This window comes from Tursiops truncatus, chromosome 3 (assembly GCF_011762595.2).
Source record: "Tursiops truncatus isolate mTurTru1 chromosome 3, mTurTru1.mat.Y, whole genome shotgun sequence".
NCBI classification, from domain to species: domain Eukaryota; kingdom Metazoa; phylum Chordata; class Mammalia; order Artiodactyla; family Delphinidae; genus Tursiops; species Tursiops truncatus.
In genome coordinates this window covers 157,447,901-157,470,197 of record NC_047036.1, presented here as the reverse complement: position 1 = coordinate 157,470,197, position 22,297 = coordinate 157,447,901, and the positions used below count along the sequence as shown (strand labels likewise).

Genomic DNA, 22,297 nt, shown 5'->3' with positions numbered 1-22,297 from the left:
ATACTAACAGCAGTGATTTGCCTCCCACTTGCACAGTGCTTCAGGCTGCAGGGAGGATTTCCATGCTCACGCACTTCAATTTTCTCAGCTTTAATTTTCTGTGGGGTCGGCTGAGTCATCTCCGTTGTTTAAACGAGGAGACCAGGCACAGAGAGGGAGAGGGGCTGGCTCAAGCTCACACAGCGGCCAAGTGGCCAAGGATGGAATGTGCGCCCCGAGGGAGAAGAGGGGCAGCCGAGCCCACGCAGAGGCTGCGCTCACTCGGACGCTTACGCCCGCGCCATCCCCAGACCTCCGCTGAGGATGCGGGCTTGGGCCCAGTGGTGCCAGGGCCTGGTCCCCGCGCTCTCCAGGGATGTTCTGGCCTCGGGAGGGCTCAGGAGGCGGCGGGAGGCTGGGGCTCGGAGGCGCGGCTCTGAGCTGGGGGGCGGGGGCTAGACGAGAGAGAGGCCAACCACCCCGCCTACCCCAGGATCCCCTCCCTCCCCAAACAGGCAGCGCCCTTTCTCCCAAGCTGCAGCTGAGCCAGGGCTGGGCGCGGGGGAGGCTGGGGGCATCCCGGAGGGGATCCCGCCCCCGCCCCCCACCTCCAGCGACCCGGGGCCCCCACACCCACGTGAACGCAGGGCTGGCGCCGATCCCACTCGCTGCACAGCGCGTCGCGGCTCAGCGCGGGTACCTCGGCCTTTTGGTCCTGGAGCCGGCGCTGCGCGGTCTCTGGCGGTTCCCCCCTGCCCTGGCCGGGCGCTTCTCTGGGCTCCGGCTTCTGCCTCCCGGCGCAGCGCGTAGGCGGACACGCGGGCAGGCCGCCCCCGCAGCTCCTGGCCCTGGTGAGTGGGAACACCACGGCTCCTCGAGGGCGGGGGCTCTGAGGTTCGGGGCAGGCGGAATCCGAGGCCGGCTTGGCCTACCCTGGGGTCGGGCGGGGGGGGCGCCCCCTGCGCCCACGTTCCCAGCTCTCGGCTGCTCTTTGTCTCAGCTGCTCCCTGACTCTTAGAGTCGTAGCCTCCGCTCATCTCCCCGTAGCCCTGATCAGTTTCCTATCGCCTTAGTTACCCCAGATTCTCCCTGCCCGTCTCCCTTCTCATCCTGTCCCTCTATCCCTGGCCTCTACTGGTGGTCAGGTTTCCATCTCCGCCTGATGCCTGGTCCCTTTCCAGGGCTTGGTTCCCTTCCCTATCTGGGGCTAATTCCTCCAACTCCGGAGGGACCTGGTTGTGACAGACTTTGGCCATCACTGCGGGGGGCGGGGGGCTGGGTCCGAAGTTGTGTGTGGGGTGGTGATGGTGTGTGTGTTTGTGTGTGTGTGAGAGACTGAATTTATGAGTAGGGTTGCCTTCCCAAAGAGGTGGGTGGGCCTGAATGTTTAAATGTAGGAAGGAATTTGGGTGTCTGAAGTTTTGTGTCCCAAGTTGTGCGTGTGTGTAGGAATGGCATTTCTGCAAATGCCATATGGAGTTTCATTTACAAGGGGTGTTGTGCAAGGACGTGAAGGTGTGTATGTATGGGGTTGTGTGTCTGAGGAGGGGTGTGGGGTTTTGTGTCTGACGGCATTCATGAATGTGTCAGGTGTGTGTGTGTTTGTGTGTGTAGGAATTGTATGACTGATGCTGCATGAATGGAGTTGCATTTCTTTTTTTTTTAAAATTGAAGTATAGTTGATGTACAATATTATATAAGTTACAGGTGTGCAACATAGTGATTCACAGTTTTTAAAGGTTGTACTCCATTTATGGTTATTATAAAATATTGGCTGTATCCCCTGTGTTGTACAATATATTCTTATAGCTTATATATTATAGCAATATAGCTTATTTTATACATAACAGTTTGTACCTCTTAACCCCCTACCCCTAAGTTGCCCCTCCCCCCTTCCCTCTCCCCACTGGCAGCCACTAGTTTGTCCTCTATACCTGTGAGTTTGTTTCTTTTTTGTTATATTCACTAGTTTGTTGTATTTTCTAGATCCTACGTATAAGTGATATCATACAGTGTTTGTCTTTCTCTGTCTGACTTATTTCACTTGGCATAATACTTGGAGTTGCCTTTCTGAAAGTGTGTGGGTTGTATGTTGAACAGTTCTGTGTGTGTGAAACTGTGTGTCTGTGCAGTTGTGTATATGTCCGTTGTACACAACAGGTGTGTGAGGTTGTGTGTTCAAGTGTGTGTATGTGGTGTGTGATGTATGTGGTTTCCTCCTTGTCTTTCCCTCCCTTCACTCACTCCTCAGGCTAGCAGAGTATTGAGATAAAACGTATGGAAAGCATCCTTGTTTGCCCACTGTAGGTTGCTTCTGCTTTAGAATGTAGGAGTTCCTTCCTTTTTGCCCCTGGCTCTGAGAGATGCCCCTCTCGTCACATCTAAGAGTCTGGAGGTTGTGAGAACCGGGTGGGGGACCCGTCCTTGAATCCCTGAAGGTCCTGGAACACTAGAAGGGCCGTTTCCTGAGTAGGAAGCCTAAGAAACAGGGCCAAGAGAAGGCCTAGGACCAGGAGAGACTAGAAAAGAGAGAACCCAGAGTGAGGGGAGAAGGCCCCCTGGGGTCCAAGAGAGACCGAGAAGGGGCCAAGTGGAGGCCAAGGTCCTGGGAAAACAAGTTCAAGTTAAGCATTGCTTAGCAAGTAATGCAGTCAGGACTGAGCAATGCTGATGGGAAGACCCTCTCCCTTGTCAGCATTTTTCTCAGTCCTCAGTCATGTGTCTGTTGGATTTCTGCTTTTTCTTAACCTTGGTTGTCATCTACTTCATGCTCACTAGGTGCTGTTCTAAGTGTCGCGTGAATTGGGCCATCAAAGCCACACAGAAAGTGACCAGTTCCTGAAAGGTGGAGTGGGATTTGAAACAAAGAGCTCATGTACGCTCTTCCTCTAGGCCAGGGATCTCCAAAATTTTTCAGTAAAGGGCCAGAGAGATTGTATGGAGACCCATAAAATCTCTGTTCCGACAGCTCAGCTCAGCACTTGTAGCACAAAAGTAGCTGTAGACGGTACATAAAGAATGAGTATGGCTATGTGCCTATAAAACTTTACTTACAAAAACAAGCAGCGGGCCAGAATTGGTCCTTGGACTATGGCTTGTACATCTCTGCTCTGTACCATGTTTTGTAAGGGAGAGATAGGAAATAGACAAAACTAGCTCTGGAGTTTTTTGTGACTAGTTTGGATCTCAGCTGGATACACAGACGAAGAATATTGAAATCAGACCCCTATCTTACACCACTCACAAAAATTAACTTGAAGTGGATACAAGTCATAAACGTAAGGCCTGACATTGTAAAACTGCTAGAGGAAAATGTAAGGTAGAAGCTGCTCAACTTTGGTCATAGCACTGATTTTTCTTTTTTTTTTTTGATATGACACCAAAAGCACAAACAACAGAAGCAAAAATCAAGTGTGACTACATCAAACTTAAAAACTTCTGCACAGCAAAAGAAACAACAAAATGAAAAGGCAACGTACAGAATGGGAGAACAATTTTGCAGACCATATATTGGATAAGGGGTTAATATCCAAAATATATAAAGATCTCATACAACTCAATAACAAAAATCATCAACAATCTGATTGAAAAATGGGCAGAGGAACTAAATAGTCATTTTTCCAAAGAAGTTGTCCACGTGGCCAAGAGCTGCAGAGGATTGTTCAGTGGGAGCTGTGGCCTTAGGTAGAGGAATACAGTCAATGCCAAACAGGGGCCTGGCAGGGGGAGCTGAGAGAATGCTCCACCTACATCTCCTCCCACCTTCCATTCTCCTGCTGTTTTCCACTGGCCAGACTGAAAGCGCAAGGGAGCCCGGGCAATGCCAACTGTAGTGGTCAGCCTTTTGCCTGGGGATGAATCTATAGGGATAACAGAATTGCCAGTATGCCTACAAGAGGGGTGCTGCCACTTTTTGCTGTGAGATCAGTATAGGTAAGCCTGCTTATCTTTCTGCAATAGGAGGTGCCCAGGGCCCACGAGACTTTTAGGGACACCCATGCAAACGTTTTCGCTTCTTTTGAAATCAGAATAAAGAATTTAACTTTCAAGTCAAAGAAAACGTTTTAATATGTAATATTACTGTTCTCATCTAAAAAATGGGGGTGAAATTTACACAACAGAAAACCAACCATTTTCAAGTGGCATTCAGTGGCATTCAGTTCATTTGCAACATTGTACAACAATCCCCTTGATCTAGTTCCAAAATAATACATTCCTTTTTATACCAATTTGGCATACCACATTATACCAAATATAATTTTAATATATATCTTAATGGAGGAAAGGGCCATGAAGGCAAATTTTCCTCAGACTCATGAAGGCAAATGTTCCTCACAATTTCCAAGCTGCCCTATACATGGAAGGTGTTTAGTTGGTAAAAGGATAGGCAAGTTTTATTTCTTATATGCATTTTATTTAACGTGTATTAAGATATAATAAGCATTTCAAGTAATGATCTAAAGTTCCCAGTTTGGATTACAATTATTTAGGTAAATAAGATGACACGGATATGGCTGAATGTAAAGAGTCTGAAGTTTGGGAAACAGGGCCTGGCACCCCAGAGTGACTCTGAACATCACATTTTTCTTCAAAAATGGATCCTGAGGGGCTTCCCTGGTGGCGCAGTGGTTGAGAGTCCGCCTGCCAATGCAGGGGACATGGTTTCGTGTCCTGGTCCGGGAAGATCCCACATGCCGCGGAGCGGCTGGGCCCGTGAGCCATGGCCACTGAGCCTGCGCGTCCGGAGCCTGTGCTCCGCAACGGGAGAGGCCACAGCAGTGAGAGGCCCGCGTGCCGCAAAAAAAAAAAAAAAAAAAAAAAGGATCCTGAGGAGGTGCTGGGATCAAGAATGATCCCCATTTCCATCCCATGGGACTCTCCCTCTCCCTGTTGCTCACTTGGGCATTCACACAGAGCAGCTGCATTTATTGGGCACGCACTGTTTGCCGGACACCTGCTGATTCTGTCGTTGTGGAAAGCCCATTTGGTGGCATCTCCAGGCTAGACGCCAAGCTGTATTAACTTGGGGGGCTAACCACAGAGGGCCTTGTTTAAGGCTCTGAGTGAAGCTGATGCTCAGCGAAGGTTTGTTAGTCTGGTTTGTGAGCTGCGTCAGCTCTCAATTACTTGTGATGATCTCGTGAGATAAGGAGGGGTCTGGAGTTAGAGAATGGCAAAAACGTCCATTATATTGTGACCTACTCCTCTGTCTCTTCCCAGCCATGCCTGGGAGTGATTCTGGAGACCCTGATCTTTTTCTGCCAGGACATGACCCTTGAACTCCTGGCAGTGTTCTCAGGTGGCCCAGCGCAGGCACATCCCGACAGACCGACGCCGCCCCTCCCCTGCTCTTTGGACTCTCTCTGAGTTCATCACCAGCTTCTTCCACCTTTCCCCTCTTCCCACATCCACCTTCTGTCCGGCCCCTCACCAGGCCCGGGCCCCTTTGTACCCCGCAGGTAGACGATGAGCAGCCATGGCAACAGCTTGTTTCTGCGGGAGAGTGGCCAGCGGCTGGGCCGGGTGGGCTTGCTGCAGCGGCTGCTGGACAGCCTGCAGCAGAGAGCGCTGAGAACGCGCTTGCGCCTGCAGACCATGACGCGCGAGCACGTGCTGCGCTTCCTGCGCCGGAATGCCTTCATCTTGCTGACCGTCAGCGCCGTGGTCATTGGTGAGTCGTCTGGGAGGGGCGGGCTCTGCCCCTGGAGGGCGAGGACTTGAGGGAAGTTCCCCGCACAGCATATTTCTTCCCTCCACTTACTTCTTCTCACCTGCACAGGTGCACACGTCCACCATTCCCCCTCCCCAGGACGCGCTCACACAAATAGGTATACACTCTTGCAAACACATCTGTGGGTACACACAACGTCTCATCTATATGCATGTGTATATACGGGCATAAGTGTACACCATACAAACGCACACTTTCTGCCTACGAACACACGCAAACATGAACACGTTTTTATGCATGCACAAAACATACAGGTGCAAAAAAGTAAACACACTTGCACACATATACTAGAACTTATAAACACGTTCACATACACATGCATTCCTCTGCACACACAATGGCACACTTAAGAGCTTGAATACATGTGTACCCCCATGCTTGAAAACAGTAACATACACACACAAGTCACACCTGTATACACACATAGGAAAAACATGTGCATCTCATATACATGGACCCTCATATACAGGCACAGATACATGTGCACAAGTGAGTGCACTATCACATATGTGTGCATATGTATACATGAATGTGCACAGACATTTACACACATATCAACATAGTAACACATAAATTCATACATTCCACAATGTACACACAAACACGCACACTCATAGAATGTTTCTCTCTTTCTTTCATCTCTACCCACACACACGCCCTTCTTGGGATGGATGGATGGCCCCTGCTTGGGATTCAGTGACCAAATTCAACCCTACAGACCCCTCATTTTGGCCCTAGGGGTCAGCCTGGCCTTTGCCCTGCGCCCGTACCAGCTCAGCTATCGCCAGGTCAAGTACTTCTCTTTCCCTGGAGAGCTTCTCATGAGGATGCTGCAGATGCTGGTGCTGCCACTCATTGTCTCCAGTCTGGTCACAGGTGAGAGAGCCCAGGCCAGTGTTGGCCTCCAAGACCCATCCCAGAGTCCAAGCTCAAACCTGGAGCCACGGCTGTTCCAAGCATGGGACCACCTCCCCAACTCAGGAACTCAAACATGGAGCATGCACGTAGCTCTGAGTCTTTGGCCAAAGCCCTGATCCCAATCAGACCTGGGTTCCAGAACCCAGATGACCTGCAATACTTATCTCAGTAGCTTTCCTGTACTTTTCCTTGGAGGTAAAATACCAGCCTGAGAGGGGCTTAGTATCATCCAGAGATGAAAGAAAGGCTGTTGTGGGGCAACCAGGGAAGGTAGCTGGGATGTGGCATGGAAGGTAATGGGGTGGGACGTGGATGAAGGTGTTTGAGATACAGGTGACAGGATTGTGGGTGGAGGGGGGGTGGAAGTATGGATGGCCTATGCAGGGGTTGGCAAACTTTTTCTGTAAAGGGACAGGTAGAAAACATTTTCAGCTTCAAGGACCATGTGGTCTCTGTTGCAACCCTTCAATTCTGTTGTAGTGCAAAAGCAGCGAGCAGATTAGTTTGTAAACAAATGGGCATGGCAGTGTTCCAATAAAACTTTATTTACAAAAACAGGCAGCAGGCCAGATTTGGCCCATGGGTGGTTGATTGCCCATCTCCAGATTTGGGGATGGGTACGAAGATAAAGGGAAGGGAGAATGATTTCTTGGGTTGGGTTTCCTTAGAAGCAGAGACTGAGAAGGGGCTATTTGCACAAGTGATTTATTGAGGGGTAGCTCTCAAGAGAAACCTATGAGGAAGTGAGGTGAGCAGGATGGGATGGGGAAAGAAGCTAAGTAGAAATGTGGGTTCAGAAGAAGGTTGGCCTCTCAGCCTGATCCCACGGGGAGCTCTGGAGAATGTGCAACACTACAGAATTATTCTCCACAACTCTGCCACCGTCTAAATCAAAGGAGCTGGCCTTTTGAATCCCTGTACCAATCAGTCATTGGCTGTAGGTCTCCCATGGAGACTTTGTGGGTGAGTAAGCTCCTGTTCTGCTGAGGGCAGCCCTCAAGAGAAGGGGGCAGCACGAGTTGTTAGCAGCCAACAGGCTCAGCCGTGGAAGGATGGGTGTATCAGCATGATAAAGGGTGTCTTGATAGGGGACCAAAAGTATCTACCACAGATAGTGTATAGTGAGCTGGGTTGGAGGGAGGTGTGATTTTGGGGTGGATAGGAGGATGAAGAGAGCAATGCAGATGAGCTTATGGTGCAAAATAGGGGTGAATAGAGGACGGAGTGGGGGTTGAAAATGCTGGCTTGGAATAGAGGGAAGGTTAGTGAAGTGGTGCTTGGGATAAAGGATGGAGTGGAAGGTGTATTTGGAACATAGAATGGGGGTTGGAGGATGGCGATGTGGGGTTGGGCAAAGGAGGAGGGATACTTGGTGGAATGGTTGTAGCAGTGTGGGGAGTGTGGAGCAAATGGATGGGAGAGTGGGTGGTGGGGTGTGGATGGGGCTGCTCGGGCTGCACCACCTGTCCTCCAGGTATGGCGTCCTTGGATAACAAGGCAACAGGGCGGATGGGGATGCGGGCAGCTGTATACTACATGGTGACCACTGTCATCGCGGTCTTCATCGGCATCCTCATGGTCACCATCATCCATCCTGGGAAGGGCTCCAAGGAGGGGCTGCACCGAGAGGGCCGGATCGAGACCGTTCCCACGGCTGATGCCTTCATGGACCTGGTCAGGTGACGTCCTTTCTAATTTTGATGGGAATTCCAGCCCTACATGTAACAACCTATACTCAAGGGGAGACAAAGGGGACGGGCTAATCCAGCCTGGAAATGCAACACCCAAGTTGGGCCTAGTTTTTTTGGTACCTATTTTCTGTCCTGGAGCCTTGCATAAATCCTCTGAGAGCAGCTTACTCCTAGGGTATGATCTTTTGACCCGTAGGCTAGGGAGGCTATAGTTGCAGCATCTTGAGATGGGCTCAGGACAAATGGTATTTGTCTGGTGTTCCCAAGATCCATTGGAAGGTGAATGATTCTCTTAAAGTAGCAAGATTTTGCCTGTCAGAATCAAGGCTGGTCATAGTTCTACCCTAGTCACTGACTTGGGGGGAGCTTTCCGTGTTTTTTTTTTTGGAGACATCACTGTGTGTGAATTGAAGTCCCTGAGGTGGCATAGGGTCGTACCAAAGGGCTCAGACAGGCCTGAATTTGAGGTCCATCTGTACCCCTTAGGAGCTGTGTGGCTTTGGGTAACTTACATAAGTTCTTTGCGCTTTGGTTTCTTTGTATGTAAAACGGGGACATCAATAACACTCACTTTTAGGATTATTGTGGTGTTTAAATCAGATCCCATAGGTAAGGCACTTCGATAGGTTTTCAGATGTTGGCTTCTATTATTATCGTTGCCATTGCAATTATTATTACTGTTATCAGTCTAGATTCTCTTCTAAGGTCTAACCACGTTCATTCATCTGATGTTTTTCTGCAGAAATATGTTTCCGCCCAACCTTGTGGAGGCCTGCTTCAAACAGGTCAGGGGGAAGTACATAGTCTGATCAAGGAGGTTTGGAGGGGTGGGGGAGCTCGCTGCTGAGTGAATGGTCCAGGAGTGAGGGATGGGAAGAAGGACCTGACAGAGCATTGCCCAGGGGCTTTTGGAAGAGTCTGAAAGAATGTGCTTTCTATTGGTGTGGTGATCAAGGCAAGGTTAGAGAGAAGGACTTAGGTCAAAGGCTGCCTGGGGATGGTAATGGAGGAGGAACCAAGGCTTCTGATCATAGACAGTTGAGGAGACAGACCCCAAAACCTGTCTGAGCATTGCCCAGGGAGCTTGTGAAAAATGCAGAATCTATACTCATTCTTCCATTCATTGGTTGTTCACTCCCTCATTAACCTGTTTATGCACTCAATTTACTATGCATTGGTCTATGGCCCAATATCTCCTTATTTCAGTTTAAGACGCAGTACAGCACGAGGTTGGTAACCAGGACCGTTGTGAGGACAGATAATGGATCTGAGCTGGGCACCTCCATGCCTCCTTTATCCTCAATGGAGAACGGAAGCAGCCTCTTGGAAAATGTCACACGGGCCATAGGCACCTTGCAGGAGGTGCTGAGCTTTGAGGAGACTGTGCCTGTGCCTGGCTCAGCCAATGGCATCAACGCTCTGGGCCTTGTGGTCTTCTCAGTGGCCTTTGGGCTGGTCATCGGTGGCATGAAACACAAGGGCCGAGTCCTGCGGGATTTCTTCGACAGCCTCAATGAGGCTATTATGAGGCTGGTGGGCATCATTATCTGGTGAGTGCTGGGCTGTGACAAGGGCGGGGTGGTGGTGGTGGCACACAGAAGGGTGTTGTCAGGGCTGGGAAGTCAGGCTGTGGGGCAGCTCCTGAAGCGGTTGTTGGGACCACTTGGCCAAAGTCATTTATATATGCATTGGTTAATTCACACCCTCACTCATTCACTTACTCATTCATTCATACCTTTGTGCAATGATTTATTCACTCATGCACTCCCTTGTTCCTCTATTTATTCATTTATTTATTCATTTGTACTCAAGTTTCTGTGCATTGTTCATTCACTCCATCATTTATCTATCTTCTCATTCTTCTATGGATTGGCCAAATTATCCATTCATTTATTTATTTATCTGCATTCTTCCATGAATTGGTTCATTCATTTTCCCATTCATTTATTCATTTTTCTTTGCATTGGTTAAGTCACTCATTCATTCACTCATAAATTCATTCACAAACTCATCCACGCATTAGTTAATTCTTTGATTGATTGATTGATTTACTCACCAAGTCATCTATTCATTTGGACTCATTCTTTGACTCACTTGTTCATCTCTACATTTGTTATTCTCTCATTCACTCAATCAAATATTCCTTGCATCCATTCATCGATTTGCTTAACCCACTCATTCATTCACTCACCCATCATTCATGTCTCATTTGCTCATTTTCTCACTCATTTATCCGCTCACTGATTATTCCTTAATTGACGCATTCATTCATTCATTCTTTACATCCCTTCATTCTTTCAGCAGACATTTTCCCAGGCTGACTTTATTTTGAACTCTGGAATACAGAGATACATTGAATTCAGTCCTTGTCCTCAAAGAGCTTTCAAAGTCTTGGAGGAGACAGGCACATATTAGATAAATATAATACAAGATGGAAGGTTCTAGAGTCAAGAGACATTACAAAAGTATAGATAAGTAAGCAGCCAATGAGGGATATGAAGTGAACTCTGTCTGGGAAGGTGAGGAGGAAGTCATGGAGACGTCCACCTTTTAGTTGGGTCTTGAAAGGTGAGTGGGAATCCAACAGGACAGGAAGAAAGGAGAGGCACTTCAAGCAGAGGGAATAGAACATGCAAAGCTCGAAAGAACCTGAGTTGTTTGGAGAATGGTAAGGAGTTCAAGAAGGTGGGAGCCTACCTAGGGAGTGCTGGTGGAAGATGTTAACGAGGCTGTCTTCCCAAATTGGGGAAGACTTTGTACATCATCCCAAATAATTTGAAAGTTGGGTGGGGGGCTAGAGGCTAAGTTGAGAGCTTGGAAAAGCAGCTGAGGGGATTGGGAGGGAAAGCTTATCAAGGACGAGCAAGAAGATTGAAAAGGAATATTGAAAGCTCAACTGAATTGGGCACCATGAGTCTATAGTGATGTCCTTGGCACGTCTGGGAAAATATCCATATTGCCAGGTAGCCGAGTATAGGAGGAAAGAAGTCATGTACAGTTGATCCAGAGTTGAGGAATTTTGCAGAGTGTGAGAAAGTAAGGATGGAGGTGAGGGATTTGAGAAAGGAGTTAAGAGGTTATTCACAGAGGTAGGTCTGGAGTTGGAGACAAGTCAGCAACCACCCACCAGGGCTAACCTCGAGCCCAGCTTGGGGAATACGATGTGGCTGGAGGAGTCCCCTGTCTCCTCATTCCCACAACCTCAGCTTGCGTCTCATCATTTCTGACCTAAGCTATTGCACCGCCTCCCCAAGCGGTCCTCACCTCCTCCAGTACATCCCCCATGACAATGACCAAGTGTAGACTTCAATTTCTAAAGAGACAGAAATAACAAAGGAAGTCTGGTGATGGGTGAATTATGGCATCACTGGCAGAAACTCACAAAACTAAGCAATGGGCTGTTTTGAGTGGAAAACAGGTGAGCCCCCTATGAACTTGCTTCATCTGGCTTCTCTACTCTTCTTTTCACTCACTGCTCCAGCTATACTGGTCTTCTTTCTGCTCCTCCAGTACTTCTAGTCTTTGAACTGTGCCTGCAATGCTTTCCCCTCAAACATGCATGGTTCCTTTTCATCATTCAGGTATCAGCATAAATGTCACCTCTTCAGAGAAGCCCTCCCTGACCACTCATTCTTACAGCCCCACTCACTGATTCTCTTTTGTAGTTATCACCACCTGAAGTTTTTTTTTTTTTTTTTTTTTTGCGGTACGCGGGCCTCTCACTGTTTTGGCCTCTCCTGTTGCGGAGCACAGGCTCCAGACGCGCAGGCTCAGCGGCCATGGCTCACGGGCCCAGCCGCTATGCGGCATGTGGGATCTTCCCAGACCAGGGCACAAACCCGTGTCCCCTGCCTTGGCAGGCGGACTCTCAACCACTGCGCCACCAGAGAAGCCCTACCTGAAGTTTTTAATGACATATTTCTCTGTGTATTGCATAGTTCCCCCATTAGGATGTAAGCACCATGAGGGCAGGGACCATGTGACTGGAACATAGTAGGTGCTCAATGGATATTTGTTGAGTGAACGAACAGGTAATTTAATAAGACAGGCTGTTTATAATTAATATTTTATTGGAGTGAAGTTGATTTACAATGTTGTGTTAGCTTCTGCTCTACAGCAAAGTGAGTCAGTTATATATACATACATATATCCACTCCTTTTCAGATTTTATTCCATATAAGTCATTATAGAAGATTGAATAGAGTTCCCTGTGCTATACAGTAGGTTCTTCTTAGTTATCTATTTTATATATAGTAGTGTGTATATGTTAATCTCAATCTCCCAGTTTATCCCTCCCCCACCTTTCCCCCTTGGTATCCATAAGTTTGTTTTCTACAGCTGTGACTCAATTTCTGTTTTGTAAATAGGTTCATTTGTACAATTGTTTTTTACATTCCACATATAAGCAATATTGTATAATATTTAAGACAGGTTGTTTAAGAGGTCTGTGGGAAATCCAGGTGAAATAACTTAGGGCTGGTGAATGAGTGAGAATATGTACTTACAGGAAAGAGAATAGGGGCATACAGGTTACGAATGTAGAGCAAAGAGTTGGGGGAAGTGAATAAGGGAAGTTAGAAGGCCAGAGATAGGGAGTGTCTGGGCAATGTCTAGGGAAAAAGCCCTGAGGACTGTGATTATCTGGGGGGGCTTGAATTGGGGGGCGGGTGAAGGAGAGACCTTAGAAGAATGTATATGTTGGAGCTGTAGGAACTCTTCTGCTCTCTTTGGGCAAGCTGTGGGTAATCAGGAAGAAAAGGTGGGATTTATGTGTGGGACCCAGCCCCATTTGTTATTGTGTGGGGAAGGTTGGAGTGGAGTAGGGTGCTGTATGGTGTGTGTTGCCTGGCTCCAGGGTCTATGTTGGCAAAGCCTGGGGGATGCTAGCTCCAGGCTTGTAGGGGAGGTCATGAGGGAGGCCTGACAGGTGTCTGGCTTGGCCCAGGTATGCACCTGTGGGCATCCTGTTCCTGATTGCTGGCAAGATCCTAGAGATGGAAGACATGGCCGTCCTTGGGGGTCAGCTGGGCATGTACACCCTGACCGTCATCGTGGGTTTGTTCCTTCATGCCGGTGGCATCCTGCCTCTCATCTACTTCCTCATCACCCATCGGAATCCTTTCCCCTTCATTGGGGGAATACTGCAGGCCCTCATCACTGCCATGGGCACGTCTTCCAGGTATGGCCTTGCTCCTCACCACTGGTACCCTTCCTAGGTTCACTCTTTGCCTTTCACAGGCTCTCTTAGGAGTCCTGCCCTCTCTGCCACTACAGAACCTCATCTGGGTTGTATAGTAATGTCAGGTGCTCTTGAAGGTCTCCAGGTGGCTCAACACCTGGGCACTGATCTTTGTCCTGGGCTGGCTCTCCTAACCCCTTTCCCTCCTTTTCTGTTTCTCTATTTATTTCTTTATTTTTAAAATATTTATTTATTTGGCTGCACTGGATCTTAGTTGCAGCATGTAGGATCTTCGTTGCTGCGTGTGGGATCGTCATTGTAGCATGCGGGATCTTTTTAGTTGCGGCATGTGGGATTCAATTCCCTGGCTAGGGATCGAACCCAGGCCCCCTGCATCGGGAGCATGGAATCCTAGCCACTGGACCACCAGGGCTATGTGTTTCTCTATTTAATATGGAGGGAGAACCAGCTGCAAAGGGTCCAACATGCCTCATGATCTCAGTCATCTTCTACCTCATAGGGTCTCATCCCCCCTTGAGATGGCCTCTGGGAGCTCCCTTGGCTTCCTTCTTTTTTATGGTTTCAGGGTTTTCATAAAGAGCTCCCCTCTCCACCATCAATCAAATTCAAAACAATCTGAGATGTATCACTAGAGCCAACCAGATGGAAGAAAAGTATCATTTTTATTGCTTGTAACACCTATTGGAGAATGTGCCTTTTGATCTGTGGCCAAGGAGGTTTGGTGATATAGTACCCCAGAATTAAACTCACCGGGTTGCCACAGGCATGGACACCCAAAGATCCCCTTTGTGGGTCCAGGATACAGATGCATGATACAGAGCTGACCAGGCAGAGCACATGTTTTATGGACCAGCTGATCCCAAGTGGGGAGAGAGAGACCTAGAAGGTTAGTGTAGCTGAGGTCACTCCGTGAATAAACATGGGAAGTGGGGAATAGGAGTCTTCTGTAATACCCCTCTCTTAGCCCTGAGGTGTGGGAGCTCAGAAGGCCCTTTGCCTCCTTTCTGGGAGTGGATAATTAGAGTGAATTGGTGACATGAACTAGTGTCTAGTAAGTAGCCCTCAGCTATTGGCTTTAGGTGGGTCAAGAGACCTTCAGCCTGGGGGACCTCATTGCTGTGTGCTCTCTGTGTCATGAGGAGTTCCCCTCCCCCACGCACAGTCATCAGCCTCTGAAATGTTAGACACCTGCCATCTTCCCCTTGCTCTAGCTCCCACTTTGCCTTCCAGTGTTCTCAGGGGGAGCCCTCCCTTGGCCCATTGCCACCACTTATTCTCAGCCGTTGGGGTTCTCTCTCCCAGCTCTGCGACACTGCCCATCACCTTCCGCTGTCTGGAGGAGGGCCTGGGTGTGGACCGCCGCATCACCAGGTTTGTGCTGCCTGTGGGGGCCACCGTCAACATGGATGGCACTGCCCTCTATGAGGCCCTGGCCGCCATCTTCATCGCTCAAGTCAACAACTACGAACTCAACCTGGGTCAGATCACAACTATCAGGTGAGTTGGCCTTGGGTGGGACCTGCCAACAGCTGAGACCTAAGAAGTCATTAGCTTGGCTGGGGGTGTTGGAGGGGAGGGGAGTCACAGCAAGAAGTAAAGGGAGCCTTTGGGTGTTAGAAGGGGGATGTGTTGAGGGACGCAGGAAAAAATAAGACATGGTTCCTGAACTCAGGGAGGATCCAGTCTAATGAAGGAAAAAGACACACTGATGAGGATGATGATGATGATGATGATGATGACGGTGTTGGTGATGGTGATGTAGATTACGGAGGTGATAGTGGTGATGATAGTGATGGGGGTGATAAGGGTGGTGATGGTGATAGTGGAGACGACGATGATGGCCAACATTTATAAAACACTTGCTATGTGTCATACACAGCGTTAAATATTTTACAGGCGTGGGCTCTTTGAATGACATCTCATGATGTCCTATGCATAGTTCCATTACTGCCCTTGCCAAATTAAAAGAAAAAGATTATCTGCTTATTATGGGTAACGTAAGAGTTTTGGGAATCCAGAGAAGGGTTATCTAACTCAGCTGATGCTGTATAGCTTTCTTTTTCTTTCCATTTTCTTAGCCTCTCCCTAAATAATTTCAACATCCAAACAGGTGACTCTTCCATCATCTTCTTTTCAAAGTTCGCTGACCTTTGGAATTCCAGCCACCTACCCATGGGGCCATGTCCTGGACTTTGCCTTTGCTTAGCCTGCTCTGACATCTCGAGTATGTGCATCATGGCCACAGTCTCCAATCTCTCCACCCTCTTACTTTACTTCCCCTACATATTTTCTTTAATTCCATGAAAAGTTTTGCTTCTTCAACTCCTCTCATTCCCTCCGTTATGGTTTCACTTTCCCTTTATGTGTTTTAGTTCAGTGCCTCTCAAACTTTTCTGTGCATACTAATCACTTGGGAGTCTTGTTCAAAAGCAGATTCTGATTCAGTGGGTCCGGGTTGGGGCTTGAGGTTCTGCATTTCTAACAAGTTCAGAGGTGATGCTGATGCTGCTGGTCTAGGGACCACACTTGAGCTTCCGGACCAGAGAGTATGGCTCTTCATTCTTTCATTTTCTTGAGAGCGTCTTTGACATCCTTACCCCTTAGTCTTTCCAAATCCTCAACATTGGGGATTCAATCAACCACTTTATCCGTTCCTATGTCAAGGTGTCTGAACCCAGCTAGAGAAAAATCTACCCACTGCGGTGATTACTGCAGTGACCACTACAAGACGACGCATTACCTTATCAGCTAAGTGTATTTCCACTCAGAAATCCCTTTATATCAGTGATTCAAAGTCTTGGCTACACGTTAGCATTGCCCAAGACCGCCTACTCCCTGAGGCTCTGACTTTGCTATGGTGGGGGTAGGGTATAGGCATTGGTATGTTTGTGAAAACTGCCCAGGTGATACTGCTGTGCATCCAGGGTAGATAACTACCCAGGTACATGGTGGCACCATTATCCATCCCTCACTCCAAACCTTCACTCTATTTATCTTCCAGCTCCATTCTCCAATTTTCTTCTGCGTAAAAGATCATATTGCCTTATACCTCAGGGGTGTCACTGAGGTTACTGGATGTGAATGGACCCAACTTTCTGCCCCCACAACTCGGATTTATTGTGGTATGCATCCATCCATGCTTTCTCTCCCCTGATCTCAGTTTAAACATGGATCTGTCGCTCTATTCAAAACTCATTCCTCTACAGTTCCCCAAATCTCATCCCTCCTATCTTCTCGCTCTGTCAGCGATTCCATTGCTTACTTGCATTTTCAACTCCACTGCCTCTACTTGACCTTTCTCTATAGCATATGAAGGCATTCTGATGTCTCTTAGACCTAGACCTTAGACCTAGAATGCTAATGACCTCAGGGAAACTGGACTCCAGTGCCCATGCTCTTTATTGGAGCATCCTACCCTCCCTAACAGCTCTCTGCCCCTCTTGGCTACATAGGGATTGTGAATCAAGGCAGGTACCACAATGTCATGCAGTACAGTACAAAGCTGGCTTGGATGGAAACACTGGTAACTGGGGTCAGCAGCAGGATGGAGTGCTCTCTCTTTTTATAGGGGTTCTGAGAGACCACTCTGCAGACAAGGAAAACAGGCTGAACTTGGGTCCCAATGGCTTAGGGACATTCAGGGATACAGCTTAAATCTGGGTGCTATGGCTCATAGCATCTTGAGGTCCTGTGAGATGTTGAGCCCATGTGAAGTCCCTTCTACTATGGGTAGAGGAAGTCCCAGCTACCTTGTTACCACACAACCCAGAGATCTTTGAGTCTTATACCTCTGAGGCCTCTGAGTCTTTCTTCAAACAATCTTCCTTGCCTTTACAACAGAAGGCTGTGGTATGAGAATCCTTTTCTAGGGGAAACCAAGGATGCAGTGAAGATGACATGAAGATAATTTCAAAGGAACACGTTTTGGTTTGTTTGTTTGTCTAGCTTAGGTTCCCAAACATTGCAGTGAGCACTTTTCACGGGAACTTTCACATTCTGGGGAGTAGAGAAGTCATCAAAAAGGGTAAGGACTTTTGAGGGGTGTTCTTAAATGGATCAGGGAACTGAGCATCACTTCTAGCTTCTAATCTATGCAAAGAGCTTGGTGGCAATGGCCAGCTTGAGACCCATCAGGTAATTGCTTCAGAATTTAGTGGAAGATTGTGATTGGATGGTTAGGGATTCCTAGTTTGGACTGAATCTAAACAAAGTTTGAGTTGGATTATTGGATCCAGGTGGAATTAGCTGGATCTTACCATTCCATTGAGAGCATGATGCCTGCCTCCCAAGGGCATGCACAGATCACTGTTTATGCCAGGGCCAGCACTCAGAAGAGATATTCTCTCTCACTTAGGATAATAGTAATAATGACCCTTCTTGGGGCCCTATTCCCAAAGCACTGTTCTATTTTACTGATCATAATAACCCCTCAAGGTAGGTATATGTCTGCCATTCTATAGATGAGGGAATATAGGCTCTGAGTTTATGTCCAAGGGTGTACAGCTGACAAATAAAATCTGCTGGACCCCGAAGTCCATTCCCTGTTCATGAGCCCAAATGTTTTCTCAGTCACTGTTCTGTAAGAGATATCGTCTGTGTTAAGCATCTTGAGTAGCTCTATGTTCACGACTATAGAATTTGGGAAAGGACTTCAGAAGCCACCAGGCCGGGGGTGGGGGGCGTCAACCTCAGGGCCCTAACACCTGTCCTGGCAAGCCCAGTGGTTTTATAATTCTTCTTAGCACACCATGCTAGACATCCGAATTGATGCAGGAGCTAAAATCTAGCCTACTTGCGATCCAGTCTGACCCTCTACTTGATGGTGGATCACCGTCTCTTCATTTTCTATGTGTTTTACCTTTTAGTTTTCCAAAACCTTATATGGGTAAATGTCTAATTTTTAAAATTCACGCAGCACCATAGACAATTTCTTCTTTTGACTCTAAATTTGGCCCACCTTCCGGAGTTCTGTTCCTGGCAGCTGGACCTGTCTATACTGACCTACCTACTTCTAGCATATGTGCACATGGGGAACTCAAGCTCCTGCTTTACGGCTGCTGCCCAGGTTGATTCTTCTGCCCTGTTCCAGTCCCCAGAAGCAACTGGTTAAATCCTTACTCTTGCATCTGCAATATGAATTGTTTAAAACCTCTGTCATTGGGTGGACGTCTAACCAGATCCCAACAAAGGACGAGGGAACATAACTGCATTGGCATTCAATGAAAGTTGCTTTGGATTTGCTCTTTATTTTTGGGAATTTGATTTAAGATGCCCTGGGAAACTGACCCCTTCCCTTCTTTCGTGTCTCTTCTGACACTGCCTCATCTCTCCCTTCCCTCCTCCTGCCTCGCTGTGTTCGCTCTCCACGTGCAGTATCACGGCTACAGCAGCCAGCATTGGGGCTGCTGGCATCCCCCAGGCAGGTCTGGTCACCATGGTCATTGTGCTCACCTCGGTCGGCCTGCCCACTGAAGATATCACGCTCATCATAGCTGTGGACTGGTTCCTGTAAGTGCTCTTCAGACTCTGGTACTATCTGTCCTCGAACCCACCACTCTCCCTGCAGCACTCCCAACACATGGGCTCTTATTCCAGCAAGGACAGAGTTCTAGAATTTTAGAATGAAAAGGTGGCCTGGGGGAATATCCCAAGCCATGTGGATCCCAAATTCTATAGAGTTAACCTTGGGAAGTAAGGCAGGGAGGAGGTAAGCAATGGGGTCTTTACCCATTATCCAGAAAAGCCCTGCTGTACCTGCTTTATGTAGAAGTCACCAAAAAGGTGATCCCTGGGGGCAGAGCTGACTTGCAAATTTAAAAACAAATTCCTCAACTTTAATTTTTTAATTAATTATTTATTTGTTTTTGGCCACGCTGTGTGGCTCAAGGGATCATAGTTCCCTGACCAGGGATTGAACCTGCACCTTTGGCAGTAAAAGCGCCGAGTCCTAACCACTGGACCGCCAGGGAATTCCCTCAACTTTTAAAACTAGGAGGTTTACATATAAAAATCTGGACTTTTGTCCCCACTTGGGAGCTGTCCCCTGGATCTGAGTCTCATTTAGTTGGTCTTCAGTCTGGCCTTGTTTACTCACAATGGTTACCTTCCTCATCCTGTATGCTGTTCAGCTCGTAACCCCTAATTTTCTATATCAGACGTTTACGTTTTATTAAAAAAAAGACTTGCCTTGCTAATAACAAATGTGAGCATATCAGAGCTCGGTCCACCCTGTGTTAGACTGGAATGTGAACCCCAACTTTTAGGCACAAGGAGCTCCTGGCTGCTGCACCCTCTTCTCTGTGGAGCTCTTCAAACCTTGATTAATGGTGGCTTGTCTCTCCCTCCCCCCCGCCCCCTCCAGTGATCGACTTCGCACCGTGACCAATGTTCTGGGGGACTCTATTGGAGCAGCAGTCATTGAGCATTTGTCTCAGCGGGAGCTGGAGCTGCAGGAAGCTGAACTCACCCTCCCCAGCCTGGGGAAGCCCTACAAGTCTCTCATGGCACAAGAGAAGGGGGCGTCCAGGGGACGGGGAGGCAACGAGAGTGCCATGTGAGAGCCCCCAGCTCTGCCGCCTAGAGGAGGGAAGGGGGCTGGGGAGGGGGTTCCTGGGGAAGACCGCTGCATGAGTGACTGTGCACTGAACACACATGTTCTTTCCAGCGCGTCTGGGGGAAACTGAGATAAAAGAGCAGGGATGAAAGATGTCTAAGGGCTCTGTTTCTCTCTGGGCATATGCTGAGAATTTGTGGGAGGGTGATGGGCAAGGCAGGGGAGGAGATGTTTTCCCTGGGATTGGGGCTAAGGGGAGCTTCAGGTTCCACAAGGTGAGCGATCAGCTCATGTTCCTCGTTTTCTCAAGGACTGGTGGAACTCGAGAAGGTAAAGGAAAACTACTATTTCTCCTAATAAAACAATATCCATGGCCGCTGTGTTGGGAGTCCCTATGACCACCTTCGGGTTTGATGATTTGCCGGAAGGACTCACAGAACTCGAAAAAGCTCTGATGCTCACATTTATGGTTTATTGCAGTGAAAGGACAGAGGTTAAAATCAGCAAAGGCAAAAGGTGCAGGGGGCAGGGGCCAGGAGAGACCAGGTGCGAGCTTCCAGTTGTTGTGTCCCAGTGGAATTGCATGGACAGCACTTATTTCTCCCAGCAATTATGTGTGACAACACATATGAAATACTGCCAACCATGGAAGCCCACCTGAGCCTTGGTGTCCAGAGATTTTATCAGGGTCTGTCATGTAGGCATGGAGTTCCTGCTGACCTTCACAACTCACTTTTTTTTTTTTTTTTTTTTGCGGTACACAGGCCTCTTACTGTTGTGGCCTCTCCTGTTGTGGAGCACAGGCTCCAGACGCACAGGCTCAGCGGCCATGGCTCACGGGCCCAGCCACTCCGTGGCATGTGGGATCTTCCCAGACCAGGGCACGAACCCGTGTCCCCTGCATCGGCAGGCAGACTCTCAACCACTGCGCCACCAGGGAAGCCCCACAACTCACTCTTTAGTCCCCCCAGAGGTCAAACTAATACAGCATTGCTAGGGTCCCAGGTAAACAAAAACAGGCATTCATCATCAGCTACACTGTCAACACAGACTACCTGGCATGGATTAAGGCCTCAGGTAAACAAAGACACTTTTATCAGGCAGGATATTCCAGGGGCTTAGAGGTCATCTTTCAGGAGGCAGTCTAGGGCCAGTCCTTTATTTGGGATGTGCAGGCTTTGAGCACCCTTTAACCTCTGAGTTAACCCTTTACTTCATACACCCCATGATTGGGAATAGGGGAAGCAGCTCCCATGGGGATGAGTAATTGGGACTTGTAGCCCTGACTCTTTACTTCTGGGACTAATTGGCCTGGACATCCCCATGCTGGTCTCAGGGGGCTCTGTGTCTCCTTACTCCACAAGGGTGGACGTTGGACTTTTAACGTTATTTTCTTACAGCCTAATGAACCAAGTGGGACGTTACATGAGACCCTACTAAAGGTGTGGGGAAAACACAAGTAAACAGAAGGTAACATGATTCTAGCTGCTATAGATATAACTCAACTCCATGATCCTTTTGTCCAAGAAACATGACATTAATTTTTTCTAAATCAAATTAAGCTTCGTTTGAGCACCTACCTCTCCCAAAGAGGGGAGGGAAATTAAAGCATGGGTATGTTTTGAGATGCTCCATCCTCCATTCCTTAGGATCCTAAGAGAACCCTTGAGCATAAGCAATTGAGAGAACTTGGGAGAAGAGCTCCAGGAATCTTTAATGTATTTTCAGTCACCATGGAGACAATTATGGTCAAAGTTTGGAAATAGTCCATGAAAAGGCAAAAGGCTCCTGCACTTATAAAACATCCTACTCTACATTTGACCATGGGTAACTTTTTTTGAGATCCCAGTCTCAAACCAGAATTTCAGCTTCTAGCCCCACCCACCCCATGGTCAGTGTTCTGTGTCCCCAGAGGGCTCCTCTGGAAGCAGGGTATATTAGTTTTCTAGGGCTAACATGACAAAGTACCACAGACTGGGTGGCTCAAACAACAGAAATTTATTTTTGTTTTGGAGGTTGGAAGTCTGAGATCAAGGTGCCAGGCGGGTTAGTTTCTTCTGAGGCCCCTCTCCTTGGCTTATAGATGGCCGTCTTCTCACTGTGTCTTCACATGGTCTTCTCCATGTGTGTGTCTGTGTCCTAATCTCCTCTTCTTATCAGGACACCAGTCAAATTGGAGTAGGGCCCACCTGAATGAACTCATTTTAACTTAACTACCTCTTTAA

At 48.0% G+C, this 22,297-nt stretch overlaps 1 protein-coding gene across 1 annotated transcript; it reads left to right on the top strand.

The window, feature by feature from the left end:
• The first annotated feature begins 507 nt into the window (after positions 1-507).
• Positions 508-20,441, top strand: SLC1A6 (solute carrier family 1 member 6). The gene is made up of 10 exons (XM_019951161.3): positions 508-830; positions 5,439-5,650; positions 6,449-6,586; positions 8,103-8,307; positions 9,062-9,104; positions 9,526-9,869; positions 13,265-13,498; positions 14,822-15,016; positions 18,893-19,027; positions 19,881-20,441. The coding sequence occupies exons 2-10, from the start codon at positions 5,446-5,448 to the stop codon at positions 20,074-20,076; spliced, it is 1,695 nt and encodes a 564-aa protein (XP_019806720.2). The 5' UTR covers positions 508-830; positions 5,439-5,445; the 3' UTR covers positions 20,077-20,441.
• The last annotated feature ends 1,856 nt before the right edge of the window (positions 20,442-22,297 follow it).